Source organism: Uranotaenia lowii, chromosome 1 (genome assembly GCF_029784155.1).
Source record: "Uranotaenia lowii strain MFRU-FL chromosome 1, ASM2978415v1, whole genome shotgun sequence".
In the NCBI taxonomy this organism is placed as follows: domain Eukaryota; kingdom Metazoa; phylum Arthropoda; class Insecta; order Diptera; family Culicidae; genus Uranotaenia; species Uranotaenia lowii.
In genome coordinates, this window is record NC_073691.1 from 157,668,262 (window position 1) to 157,683,422 (window position 15,161).

The 15,161-nt window shown below is 38.4% G+C and overlaps 1 protein-coding gene across 5 annotated transcripts in view; it reads right to left on the reverse strand.

Annotated features, from left to right (window-relative positions):
* Positions 1 to 15,161, reverse strand: part of LOC129740673 (putative SLC9B1-like protein SLC9B1P1) — a 111,258-nt gene that overhangs the window by 24,227 nt on the left and 71,870 nt on the right. For 4 of the 5 annotated variants that reach the window (XM_055732415.1, XM_055732416.1, XM_055732412.1 and 1 more), the window contains exon 3: positions 9,293 to 9,598. In XM_055732415.1, coding sequence (XP_055588390.1) covers positions 9,293 to 9,598 — 306 coding nt within the window. The remainder of the gene's footprint in view (positions 1 to 9,292; positions 9,599 to 15,161) is intronic. The other variant, XM_055732414.1, reaches the window with a different exon arrangement.

The window sequence follows — 15,161 nt, forward strand, 5'->3', positions numbered from 1 at the left end:
TTACGATGAGAAAAAGTAGCGGTGATAAGATACATCCTTGTTTCACTCTAGCAGTTACCGGGATTGGTTCGAACAAGACACCATCGTGCAAGACCTTGCACGAAAATGCCTCGTATTGTGCTTCGATGAGATGGAATAGTTTCTCTGGGACCCCTCGTCGCCTTAGAGCCGCCCAGATGTTTTCATGGTTTAGTCGGTCGAATGCTTTTTCGAAATCAACGAAAACCAGCAGAAGAGAGTCCTGGAATTCGTTGATTTGTTCCAGTATGATTCGTAGTGTTGTGATGTGGTCCACACATGATCGTCCGGATCGGAATCCAGCTTGTTGCCGTCGGAGTGTAGCGTCGATTTTCTCCTGGATCCTGTTCAGGATCACTTTGCAGAGTACTTTGAGGGTTGTACAGATCAACGTTATGCCTCGCCAGTTACCGCACTCTGTCAGGTCTCCTTTTTTCGGGACCTTTACGAGAATATCCTTCATCCAGTCGGCCGGGAATGATGCAGTATCCCAGATGTCAGCGAAAAGACGGTGCAACATTTGTGCTGACAGGGCAGGGTTGGCTTTCAGCATTTCAGCAGGGATGCAATCGATCCCAGGTGCTTTGTTGGATTTCATGTTTTTGATTGCCGCTTCTATTTCAGCCAGCGAGGGCGCTTCCGAGTTGACGCCATTTATGCGGCTTACTGTTGGCGCTTCTAGCTGCCGGTTCTGTTGGCCATTGCTATTCGTGACTCGGAAGAGTTGTTCGAAGTGCTCAGTCCATCGTTTGAGCTGATCTGATCGATCGGTCAATAACTGACCTGCTCGGTCTTTTAGCGGCATTCAAGCATTAGTCCTTGCACCGCTGAGGAGGCGAGAAATGTCATAAAGTAATCGGATATCTCCATTGGCGGCGGCTCTTTCTCCCTCTTCAGCTAGGGAGTTTGTCCAGGCTCTCTTGTCTCGTCGACAAGCTCGTTTAACTGCCTTTTCCAGCTCCGCATATCGTAAGCGGGCGGCTGCTTTGGCTGACCCGGTACATGCCTGCTCAATTCCGATTTTCGCCTTTCTCCGATCATCGACCATCCTCCAAGTTTCATCCGACATCCATTCACTTCTTCTTCCACAAACTTTACCGAGAGTACCATGGCTCGTCGTGATAAAGGCATTCTTGATTCCGCACCACTGTTCTTCGACTGTTCCGTCTGTCGGCAGCTCCGAGGCTCCGGATTCTAGCTGTTCAACGTATGCCCTTTTCACCTCTGAATTTTCCAACCAGCGGACGTCGTATCGACACCCGACTTTCTCCTCGCGCCGTTGGACACGCGCAACTCTCAGTCGTATTTCGCCAAGGACGAGGTGATGGTCAGATGCAATGTCTGCGCTTCGTTTGTTGCGGACATCAAGAAGGCTCCTTCTCCATTTTCGGCTGATGCAGATGTGGTCAATTTGATTTTCTGTTCGGCCATCTCGGGATACCCAAGTGACCTTATGTGCTGGTCGATGGGGGAAGAGCGATCCACCGATCACCATGTTGTTATTGCCATAAAATTCTACAAACAGCTCTCCGTCCGTTTTCGCTCATCTGTCCTAGGCCATGGCGCCCCATGATGCGCTCAAGGTCCTGATTGTCGGAGCCAATCTTTGCGTTGAGGTCGCCCAAATAGATTTGAATGTCACCCTTCGGAATTCTCTCAACCACGCTGTTCAGTTGACTGTAAAACTGCTCTTTCTCCTGCAAGTCGGCAACGTCAGTTGGCGCATAACACTGGACCATTGTAAGGTTTCTAACCCGTGTTCTGAATCTGGCTACGATTATTCTTTCGTTTATCGGTTCCCATCTAATGAGGGCCGCGTAGGCCTGCGGGCTTAACAGGAAACCAACTCCTCGTTCCCGAGTAGCATGTTCTTCTCGTATGCCAGAGTAAAGCAGTGCTTGCCCGGACTGTGTCTTGTGTTCTCCAGTGTTAGGCCAACGGACTTCGCTCAGTCCCAGAATTTCAAGCTTTAGGCGGCTAGCCTCTCTAGCAAGTTGTGCCAGTTTGCCTTGTTGGGCAAGGGTTAAAACGTTCCAAGTTCCAATTCTAGTCCGTGTTTTCATGCTAAAAGTCGTCGCCAAAGTTCCAGCTCGGTCATTTCTTTCGGATTCCGTAACAATTTCAAGTCGGAAACAGTAGGTGGTTAGCCTAAAGTCCCTATCCCGCGATGGGGCTGCCATCTTGGACTTAGATGGCAGGAGCCGCATTTCATTAATTCAGCCGCTCGCTGCGAGACAGACGCTGTTTGAGCCGCCCCTGACCTGGGGAACAGACGCGTGTGGCCACCTTCTCAGTCTGCATGCGACCAAAGCATCCACCGGGGTTGGGTACCCGATCTCCGCTTAGGTTTCTCGCATCCCAGCCGGCACCGCGGGGAGGTAGAGATAGGAGTTGTGAATAAGAGGTGATATGACCACTATGGGGTCTCGTGTTGCACATTATCCACCATTTACCAGAGCATGCAAAAAAATTGAGAGTTGAGTCACCGAACTTAGAATAAAACGCTTAATTTCGGCGACACTCCAAGAACGCAAATATTCTCATTCGGTTTGTCCTGCCGAGATACCTAGAGGCAACGAATACGAATGCGTACCTACATGCGAAATCAGTTTGAATCGTACTCGTACGGTGTTCTTTCATTTTATCCCCGTGTTTTATATGTGTGCTTTCAATCATAGCAGTCGACTTCTCAGGCAGGCAAACACGCGTCTCGAAGGGAAACATACAAACACGATTCGGATTGTGTTCGTGTGTTTCTCTGTATGGCGTGTCTTAGATTATTTCGTGGCACTCACCAAAGGCACGTGTATGGTGTGTTCCTCTCTGCCGATTAGATGATGCAGAATCGCCAGAGAGATCGTTACGATCCCTCTGTCGATTTGAGTTCCCTCTCTACCGATTCATGTTTACTGGGACGCAGCCACTTCTCTCGCGAGAGATGTTCATGGGCGTCGGAGGATCTCCTGCGTCACCTTGAGGAAGTATTCCCAAGTAACAATTTTAATTCCAAAAGGTTTTGTATGCAAGCGATAGTGTTTTATAAAATACTTGTATAGTATTTATTGCTTTCGACTGTATTTCAATAAGAACGCTTTATAACTGTCCTTCCAGATAGCTACAAAACCTTTATAAAACTTTTTATAAAACTCCTTACTTAATTTATTTGAGGTTTTTCATAAGAGTTTTCCAGAGTCTTATAAAGCAATTTCAATACTTCTGAATAAAACCATATATTTGAACTTTTAAGAAAACCGATTCGACTCGTCAAAATACGAAAAGCGTATGACAAAACCCAAAAGTTTTAATGATACCAGTATTCTCTTGGTAATGACTTCATAAAGCCAAAATAAAGGCATGAGGAACAGAATGTAAACAAATTAGTACTTTGAGAAACCCTATTTGATTTGTCAAAATACAAATTTTTCGTCGAAAAACCTTTACATACCCCTTTTAAGAACCAAATAACGGCAGGAGGAACAAAATGTAAACAAACTGCTTGAACATTTTGAAGTTAGGTTGTTTTCGCCTCGATGTGAATCGCTTTTCTCTAAAATATATGAAGTCTTTAGAAATAATCCTGCTGTAGGCTACCGAAGATAAAGATATGGGTAAGTTTGATGATGATTTTTATACAGAACGGAAAAGCTCAGCGCAAACCAACACTTTATTTATTTCCAGCTCCGTAATTTATCATCAAGGTAGTATAGGCAGTAGAAATCTTCAGTTTTTTTTTCGGCTGATAGGCTATTCCGAGACTTTGTGGCACAAAATGTTACAGAATCACCCTGCTCAAAGTACCTGAAGTCAACATGCTGAACAATTTTGGTGGATAAGTTCGTGGTGAACGGATCAGTGCGAAACAAACGGTGATGTGTCCTGTTGTTTGCAGCCCCGCCGGGCAGTGCTTCCTGTTTTGAAACGCTTCTTCTGGTTACATGATGCGGATTTGTTTCCGATCCTCCAAGTTCTGTTTTCGGACAAGAAATTATCTTATCAACGTATTGTGAGATGGTTAAATAAATAAAGGTATACTGGTTAAAAGAATCAGAAAAAAAAAATCTTTTTTATTATGTCCGAATTTTTAGTTCTGAGAAAATCCGTAAACAGATTGATTGGTTATATAAAAAGCAAAAAGGATTTTATAAAGTACTAGCTGACCCGTTGTGCTTTGCTACACCTTCCGGAAATAAATGTAATTTGTAAAAATTTAATAAAATTTAGATTTTAGAGAGCATTTTTTTTAATCAAACCTCATCATACTTCAGAACTAACAACTTTGAAATGAGTTATTGTCTGGTCGTGTGAGGTCCATCTTGTCGCCAGAACGAATTTAATAGACTCCCTTCGGGCCCGAGGAAAACCACCTAATGTTCCAGTGAGAGATGTACTAGCAGTGCTAGATTTGGACTACATGTTCGAAATCTACCTTTTTCTAAAAGCTATCGATCTTCGCCTATAATTCTTTTTATTTTCATGTTTCCCTTTCTTATCCTCTTTTTCTTTAAAATAAAAGTGTTAAGCTAAGCACATAATTGTAAAAACAAAAACGAGTTTGGCTCTTTAAAACCTGAAAGTATGAGCCGTTTCAAATAAAGATTTACAAAAAAAAAAAAAAAAAAACTTTGAAATGAGAGCTGCAGCTGCAGTTCTGAATAGCAATTCAAAGATGGTTATATTATTTACTGAAACTTGATCTCTAAACTCGTTTTTCAAGATCTGAAATTTGTACTCTGTACCCAAAAAACCTTTTTAAATATGGTCCCTTCTTTGAAAAGCTCTTTATCTTAAATTTACATGGGAGCTCTCATCTTTTTCAATTTTGTCCCCCACTGGTTGAAGAAGGTAGGCAAATTTAACCGGCTCAATACCCAAACAGCACTTATCATGGTAATGAAAAATATATTAAATTAGTTATGTTTTAAATACAGTGCAAATTTCTTTTGTTTTAAATAAATTTACTACGGTAAACATATAAATATTTAAAAAAATATCAGTTGCATCACTAAATAAGTTCTCAGCGTTTTTTTTATTTTCTCTTTGAAAGTCAAATATTCAAAAATGTAGGCAAAAACAAATTTCTAAGTTTACATTTGTCCCGTATATTGGGGCAAGTGTCAATGCAAAGCTTATTTTCAGATGCGTCAGAGTAATGGCTTCAAAATGGATTCAATACGAATTCCTGTTTTTTGTTCTATCAAGTTTCACTGATATATCTGCAGTATTCCTGCAATATAAATTTATGTTTGTTACTCCACTTTTAACGCATGCTGTCCAAAGGGAATGACCTTCATTTACAAAGACATTTAAGAATTTTCAATATCCGCTGCAGTTTCAACATTCGGAATACCCTTCTGGTCTTTCCAACATATTGAATCATTTTGAAGATGAATTTCTTAAAAGTTCGACGTTTGCCCTTGCCCCATCGTGTAAGTTGACAGAAGAGAATATTTAAGGGTAAACTAAAAATTTCTCTTAAAAATTTTGCGTCCAGTTGAATATCAGTTCTAAAGTCTCGCTTTTCAAAAACAAAGCGGATCAAAAGTCTCTTTTATGCAGCCATGTAACACAAAAACACTTTTCATGTTAAGTACGTACTTGAATTGGTATGTAAGCAAAAAGTACAATGGTTTTTTCAGAGCTATTTAAAATAAAAAGCTCCCATTTTCATTTCTTAATTCGTTTCAGTTGTGTATTTGGGCCGAAGTAACTATTTCTAGAAGAAAACATAATTTTAATTTTTTTTTAACAGAAAAAGTTGAATGTTTGAACATGTTCTAATGTTCCTTGAATGAAAAGTCGAATGCTACCTACATTAACACGAACTAAATATGGAAGTATTTTTGCAAATCTTTCAATTGATTTTGATTTGATTGATAAAATACCAATCCGTGTAACATCTAGGCGTCATTTATTACCACGTGCTGTGTACAAATCAAATAAGCAAGAAAAAAACAAATCTAGGTTGCATATCGCCCCACGTGTTTGAGAAACAGGCGCCTTATTGTTAAATTTTCCAGCAATCAATGAACAGTGTGCTTTGGTTACTATCCTCTTGCGTCGACGTTTGCTCGCCCATGGAGACGAAAAACAAACCCCAGGTTGAGAAATACGCGCCAAAATATTTCTACTGATCAGTATGCTATGCCTGGGTTACTTTCCTTTTGGCTCGCGACGCCTCGACCATAGAGACGAAAAACAAACCGCCCAAAGGAAAAAAAAATCTCAAGAAAATGGATGTCATGACTTTAATTTGTTTCGAAAAACTACAAATTTTGTATGGAAGTCTCTCCTTCCTTAAGTCGGATGGAGTTTTGATTATTACAGAAACCATCCCCGGCCTCAAAAACCCTCAGATGCCAGTTTTGACGATGATCGGTTCAGTAGTTTCCGAGTCTATAGGGAACAGACAGACAGACAAACATTCATTTTTATATATATAGACAAGTGTTCTTTAAAATACTTTCTTCAAGGGAATTTTGATTTATAAATGCTTTTAATAAAACAATAAGATTCTTAATGAATCGCCATTTTAAGTGGAAAAATTAAAATTTGAAATATGTATGTTTTAACCAGATATAAGTGAAGAAATTATGAAAAAAAAAATCACTTTATAGGTTCAAATTAAAGCGCACTCTGTTTTTGCTAGTTTTGATGAAAACTGTTCGAATTTTTTCTGAGCGCATTGAGTTTTCATATCTTTTAAGCTAAAACATTAATATCGCAATAAAATACTGATTCCGATCAACTCTAAATAAATTCTGACAGCAAGAACCTTCATCATTTTCTTTAGAATATTTTTGTTTTGATAAAATACTTTTTAAGACAATGAGATGGAATAGGAATAATCCAAAAATTGTTCATTACAAATGTTATCTAGAATAACTCTTAATGAAGCCTTTTTAAAACTCGAGGGGGTTTATAAGTGATTTTAATTTTGCTCTTCACAACCTCCTGTAGGTGGGCCTTTTTACGCTTATAAGCGTTTTATAAATGTTTTTAAGGAGTTTATGAAACTTGGTGTTGGTTTATAACGGAGTTTCATAGCATTCCTGTAGGTTCTTAAAAAACTAAAATTGTTGCTTGGGATTATTATCACCCGGGGAGCGACACGTCCGCATAATTTCATCTTTGTAAGTGTGTGTTATGCCATTCGGCCATTCGGCATCAAAAAATCAATTGCAGTTTTTTTTGGTTCTGCTAAAACTATGTTTTAAGTTTTTTTTTAACATAAAGATGATGCAAACATCTAGGGGTAAAAAATACCATAAAAAACTACTAGCTTAAATCATAAAAATAAACATTTTGATGAATGTTATTACAATTTTGACAAACTCGTGATGAAAAACATACTTCGGCATATGGATAGGAGATTTAAAAGGTGTCTCTTTGATTTGCATTTTCTTGCATCTTTCCCCGGATAGGTAACTGAATTTTAAAAATATTTATTTTAAAAAAATTGACGATTTTCCGAAAAATACTTTTACACCAAAAGTTTTGGTAACGGATGATGAAACCATTAAAAGGTTTGAAAAGTCTGTTTCACATAGAATCTGGTCGCATCTTTTCATTTACTGCAGCACCCCTAGTTGTCACATCGCAAATCTATTGACAGTGTTTTGATCCGGATGGTTTGTTTGCTTAGTGGTGAAAATTTCATAAAGATTGAAGCAGTCAGTCAAAAGTTATCGACGATGGAACGCGAAAGGTTAGAGAAAACTTACGTAGAGAAACCGACGTGGTCAGGGGTAAAGATCGCGAAATTCCTGAAATACCCAAAATCGACTGTAAATTCGGTGCTGCAACACTACCGTGAGACCCTTACGGTGGATCGAGCAAAACAAACCAGGCGTAAAAGTGGAGATGGATTGGCTGCGAGCAAAGGTAATTCGATCAGTTCACGATAATCCTGGAATCTCCTTGCGTGATTTGGCGAAAAAGTTTAAGACGAACGAAAGTACAGCTCGACGAGTTTGTTTGCGAGAAGGCTTGCGGTCGTATCATGCAAGCAAACACCCCAACAGGACGCTGAAACAAAATCTGGTTGCCAAAACCAGGGCAAGAAAGTTGTACGAGAAAGTGTTGACCAAGTACTACGGATGCATTTTGATGGACGACGAAACATACGTCAAAATGGATTTTGGACAAATACCCGGTAACAAATGTTACCTTGCGAAGCGTAAAGAACAAAGAAGAATGTCTCCAGAAGAGGGTTTTGCCATTTATTCGGTTCCACAATGGTCCGGTGAAATTCTGGCCGGACCTGGCAAGCTGCCACTACAGCCGGGATGTCGTTAAGTGGTAGGTATAAGGAAAACAAGATCGATTTTGTTGAAAAAAGTATCAATCCCCCAAACTGTCTGGATTTTCGTCCCATCGAGAAATATTGGGCAATAGTTAAGGGCAAACAGAAGAAATGTGGCAGAACAATGAAAAAACCCGCTCAAATGAAAAAGTGGTGGATCAAGATGGCGAATGAGGTTATCAGCAGTACTGTGCAGAAAATGATTGGTGGTATCACAAAAAAAGATCGATAATTCATCCGAAAAGCTGACGAATGATTTTTATGTATTTTTTTCCTTAAAGTAGAATAAAAACCCTACAAAATGACATTTTTATTTTTGTTGTACGTTATTTCTTTGCGGAGAAATGATCTATTTTATCCGACCAGATTCTATGTGAAACAGACTTTAGATGATGTCTTTTGGCCAATCCATCAAACTGGGTAAAGTTTTATATGTCATCGGAAAATGTTAAATGTCTCCTTATTGCAGTCTTTGCAAGATATCTTAAGTAGAATATATCAAACTAAAAATTAAATCAGTGCTGTGTTATACAAATGTTGCATCAAACCCCGCTGTTGCATGATGCCACGTTTGACGCTACGTCTTTTCAATTACTGATTTTCCAGAAATTGAGTTTGCTGATCTACCCAGCATTCAATATAGCTGGAAATTTTAGCTGGAGAAAAAATCATTGCTTGAAACTTTTACTGGTTTCTAGCTAAACTAAATGTGTGTCAACTATCTTCTCGAAGAAAATATAAAACCAACCAACCGAAAACGGTTGTTAGGTGGGAAGAAAATTAAAAGGCGCAAATCCTCGCAATTCTACACTTTCCCGCATCCACCGAAAAGCCGATCGTTGCGAACCATATTCTGCATCCCGAAGGCACAAACCGATTTTTGCCATTCTGCCTACCGTAGCATCGTCGGCCCACCACAGCCAGCTAGCCGTTCGTTGCCGTTTGGTAAACACCCACCAAATTCTTGCTTACCTCAGAAAAATCTCCACCCGTTGCAGTCCTTCGAATTCTGCCCAGCCAAGATTGGTGTACAGGACGCCCCAGAACAGCATGCCCAGCATATCTGGAAGCCCGGTCAGCGAAACCAAAATCCCGCTGGTCTGCGCTCCAACAAACAGAAACCACAGCCTCATGAGCGGCGAGTTTGGATCGACCAGGCCCTCAGGAAGCACCGAGTAGGCCACTCCCCAGAGAAGCCCGAAAATTGCCAAAAGTGCGACCGGCTGGGATGCGACTGGCCAGTTCCGAGCACAAGATTTGGACCAGCTTCTGTTGTTGCTTTCAGTCGACGATTTCCGTTCGTTGTATAATCGTTCATCGAATGGATCGTTTTTTTTTGTTCCGATTTGTGTTGTGTGTGTTTGTCCATTTGCGTTGTTGTAGGTTCGTTATTGTGCGTTGGAGCGTTGATGACCAAACATGCCAGCGCAGATGGTTTCCGATGACAGCATTCCGGCAACCAAAGCCAAGAAACCAACGTCGCCGTCGTGGGATTTTAGTTGAGGGACGATGTAATGATGTGGTTGAGCAGCCGCAGATGCCAATAATAATAGGGAAAAGGAAACAAAACTATCAATTTATTGCGAAATGTATTGTGTATTAAACTAGGAACTGATTGTTCTTAAGATTTAACCTTAAACCTTTAGAATATGACCTCTAGTTATCTTAGCCGTTCGCCAAATTTCAAACAATTTATTTTCGGTCTTTTTGACTAGTAAATTTATTTCGTTCCCCTGGTTACATATCTCGACCGATTTTTTTGATTTTAGATTCATTGTTTAGATTAGGCTTGCCAGATACTTTCAGAAAAAAGCGGGACATTTCACGAAAAAAAGCGGGACACGGCCGAAAAAATCGGGACATTTAGGAAAATCTTGAAAAAGCTTAATTGTGAGCCAAACTTTTACGTTTACCATCAGCCGAAGTTGTTCATAGAAGGCACATTAAGAATTTATTTTCAACGCAGATTGATATTGCTCAGTTTTTCTTACATGACTTCTATTTACACGGTTTTTTGCCACATTAACTGATATTTTCCACGGTTTTTGCAAACTAACACGTTAACAAAATATTTCAAGTCGTACATGTAAACGGCGGATTTGATACCGTGTAAAAAACCTTTGTGTAATTTGTATAAAAATTGGTTTGTTTGGAAATTTGTTTAAAAATTTGAAAAACTCAAAAAAATCTTCCATCTTCCTATATTTCGGACAATTGAGTCAAAAAGGGTGGTGTATAATATATGGCAATTTAACTAAGATTTCGGCGAAAACAAAATCTATATAATTAAATAATCTATAATTATTTTTATAAGCAACTTAAACAATATTTTCATCACACATTGGTTGAACGGGCTCCAAGAACACTTAACTGTAATGCACTGTACTGTAATGCTAATATCATTAGAGTTATTCAGTATTGTCTTTTGTAAACTATGAAAAATGTTGCTTATTTTGAGAAAAAGACGTATTTAAAAGATTTTCTGTACAGCTCAGAATTCGAATTGAGACTAAAATTTGATATTTTTACAGTGTTAGTCAGTTAACTATATAAAAGTTTTCCAAAAAAAAAGCGGGACATTTTGAGGAAAAAGCGGGACAGCGGGACATTCAACAACGGGACATGTCCCGCTTTTGCGGGACGGATGGCAACCCTAGTTTAGATAAACTATCTATCTCTATATATAAAAATGAATTTCTGTCTGTCTGTCTGTCTGTCTGTCTTTCTGTCTGTTCCCTATAGACTCAAAAACTACTGAACCGATTTACGTGAAACTTGGCAGATGGGGGTATTGGAGGCCGGGGAAGGTTCCTATAATGATTTGGGACCCCTCTCCCTAACAGGAAGGGGGGGGGGCTCCCAAACAAAATATAATTTTTTGCATAGCTCGAGAGCCAATCAAGCAAATGGTTTCAAATTTGGCATGGGGTGGTATTTTGGAACGGGGAATATTTGTATGAATATTAGGTACCCCTCCTTCTTCTCAGTGGGGGGATAGGAAGGGGTGAGGGGGGCTCGAAAACTAATCAAGATATTGGAACCAAATTTGGCATGGAAAGGTATTTTTATACGAAAAATATTTCAATGATTATTTGAGACCCTTCCCTCTTTCCAGTAGAAAGGGGGAGGGGGCTTCTTTCATATTTTTACACATAACTCAAAAACTAATAAAGCAAATGGAAGCAAATTCGACATGGAAGGGTATTTGGATACGAAAAAAATTTCTATAATTATCTGGGACCCCTCCCTCTTTCCAGTAGGGAGATATAAAGGGGGGAGGGGGCCTTTGTTATAATTTTTTACATAATTCAATAACAAATTAAGCAAATGGAACCGAATTTGGCATGGGTGGGTATTTGGGAACGTGACATATTCTTATGATTGTTTAAGACCCCTTCCTTTTTCCAGCGGGGAGAAAAGAAATAGGAAGAGAAGTTTCATACAGTTATTACTGCATAACTCAAGAACTACAACAGCAAATGGAACCAAATTTGGCATGGAACGATATTTGGGTACGAAAAATGCTTCTATGAATATTTGGTATCCCTCACTCCATCAAAGAGGTGGATGAAAAGGGGGAGAAGGGATCTCCCTTACAATTTTCAGTATAACTGGAGAGTTGATCGATCAAATTGAACCATATTTGGCATATGAGGATATTTAGATACGAGAAATGTTTCGATTATAAATTGAGGCCCCATTTTTTTAGCGGAAAGATATAAAGGGGGAGAGGGGGGGCTTCCATACAATTTTTTGCATAACTCGAGAATAAATCGAGCAAATGAAACCAAATTTGGCATCAAAAAGTATTGGAGAACGAAAATTACTTTTTTCTATGTGAAACTATTCCTTTCTTCCAGCAGGATGATAGAATTGGGAATATAGGAAGGGAAGAGGAGGCTTACATTTGACTTTTTTTTTACAAAATCCGAGAAATGGACCAAACTTAACATGGAAAATCATTTTGGTATGATTTTATGATTAACTGACACACTTTCAGAGAGTAGGTACACAGGAGGAGGGAGGTAAGCCCAATACAATTTTGTTAGCATAAGTTCTCAATTTATGCTAACGAAGCCAACAAATGGAAACAAATATGACATGGAAAAGTACTTGGTTACGAGATATGTTTCTACGATTGTTATAGACCCTTACGCTTTACAGTGTAGAGAAGGGAAGAAAGGAGGAGGCTCCATAAACATTTTGTTGTAAAGCTTAAAAACTTATCAACCAATGGAACTATACTTGATATAAGATGATTTTTGGGAACGAAAAATGGATATGATTATTAAAGATCACGACCTCCATTCAGCAGGAGGTGAAGGAAAGGCCAGGGGAGGTTTTTGAGCATAAATCAAGAACTTATCAAGCAAAAACAACCATATTTTATAAGTTTGATTGTTTGCGTACGAATAATTTGAGACCCTCCTTTTTCAGGGCGAAGCTTAAAGAAACAAATTAAAACTATCGGATCTTTAACACAAATTTGTAGATCAAAATGCAGAAAATTAGTTTAAATCATCTTTGTACTGCAATTTGAAACTCCAGCTGCAGTTCTCATTTTATAGCGGTTTCTTTTGAATTATGTTAAAATTTGATTCCAAATAATGTCAACAAAACAATAAAAATTTGAATGATTTCTGAAAATATCATTTGTTTTCGAAAGGTGTAGCGAAGCACACCGGGTCAGCTAGTAACCTATATAAAGCTTTGAACAGACAACCTCAGAAAAAAGACATCATTTTAAAATTCCCTTATCAGCTGAGTACTTTGGTGTATCAAAATTGTTTCATAAGTTTTGAAATTGAGAAAAACAAATCTTCTCAATCATATATAAAAAAAAATTGAGGGTCATTTGGGAGTTTTGGCAGCAATTCTGGAATTACCGGAAAACAAAATTCTGATTTTTTAAAAGAGGTTACATTTCTTCTAAGCAGTGCCGCATCTCTTTCTTAATAGAACCGATTTTCGAAATTCATATTTTAGATTTAGTTTGATAACACGATCATCATTTCCACTGAAGTCACATAGAATCTCAAATATAACTGTTAAATGTGATATGAGAATGAATCGGAGTGCCTGAGAAAACGTTTTCTCCCGTACATTAGATCTCACAAAGGACCAGTAATGTTTTGGCCAGATTTGGCAAGCTGTCACTACAGCAAAGAGGTACTACAGTTGTATCGAGATAATGGGGTGGATTTTGTCGAAAAGGACATCAACCCACCCAACTGCTCTTAATTCCGCCCTATTCAAAAATATTTTGCAATTGCCAAGCAGAAGGTGAAGAAAAATGAAAGGAAGACTCGGGATGCAACAGAGATGAAGAGATGGTGGGACAAAATGGCGGCTAAGGTCAGCGAACAGGATGTCCAAACTATGATGAGTGGTATTCTTCTTCTTCTTCTTCTTCTTCTTCTTCTTCTTCTTCTTCTTCTTCTTCTTCTTCTTCTTCTTCTTCTTCTTACATCAACATGGCCAAAACATGTAGGCATCCTGGAAAATGGAAGACTTGCGTCTATCATTTTTCTTTTCAGCGTATTACCTGTTACATATTCCTATGCATTGCAGATATTACTACGGCCAGGCCAACCATGTGATGAAAACCGCGAAAGATACAGGATACAGGGGCGGAATGAAGCGTGGAGATCCCTACCAAACGCTTCATGTAATATTTTGAATATGTAAAGACCTAAATATGAATTTATGTCATTTGGGAAAGTAAATATGGAATATTGATACATTGGTTAAGGAATTAGGAAATTACGATACTTACAAACATTATACTCACCGCAATAATAATTAGAATATAGAATATTACATTTGGGTTTCTATAGACCAGCTATTCTCACATTATGAAATAGTAAGTTTCAAGCATGGATTATCATTAAAGTCCTCCTTCTAAAATAATTCTATTTTTGAACGAAAGGTTCAAATTCACTGGTTTTTCAATAATTCTAAAAAAAATATCTGGAGCTTCAAAATTCAACAACATTCTCAAAGTTCAATGTTCACATAAATTTTTAACGCTAATTGGCGCATAAAATTGAACAACTTTCTATCGAAAACTGCACTTGAAAATATCGGGTTGAGCGGATGTGTAATATCACATCCTACAGAACAGACTTTCACAAAGTTTTAAATATCAACTCACGAAAAATCTAGAGAGGACGTGTACATGATTGAGTTTCTGTGCACAAAATTTTCAAATCTGGTAGAATTCAACTCTGCTCAAATTTTTTTTTTTTTTTTTGTAATTATTACTTTCATGACTTCTCAAATCCATTACTACTTAAATGTATGATGCTTGATCATCAACATTATAAAGGGAGAAATGTTGTAGAATGAAATAACAAGAAGAAATGAGCTGATAAGATTATCCTAATACAAAATAGATCGAAACGGGCTCATCGAGGCAGCATAACAGGATAACAGAACTCTTTTGTTGGCCGATCTGGTAGCGCTTAATTTACTGGAAGCGAGTTTCAGTAACGCCATAACCAAATTTGAATAAAAACAGATACACTTCTTGAGAACTTGTTTTCAAATCTTTCTTTCTTCTTCACATGGTCCAATTTCGTATTATTCAATTTTTCAAAAAACGCTTCCATAGTCAAAAAAAATCTATCGAGATAATTTTCACGGAGCTGTCATAAACACAACCGATCACTTTGTTTTCTCATGGCCAACTCCCAAACTATGATGAGTTTTATTCGCCGAAAAATTCGAGATCAAAACCACAATGGACATTTTTTTCTGTTATTTTTTTTCTTTAAAGTGCAATAAAAGACCTACACTTTGGGTACATAACATTTATATTTCGTTTACAAAGCTCCCAGAT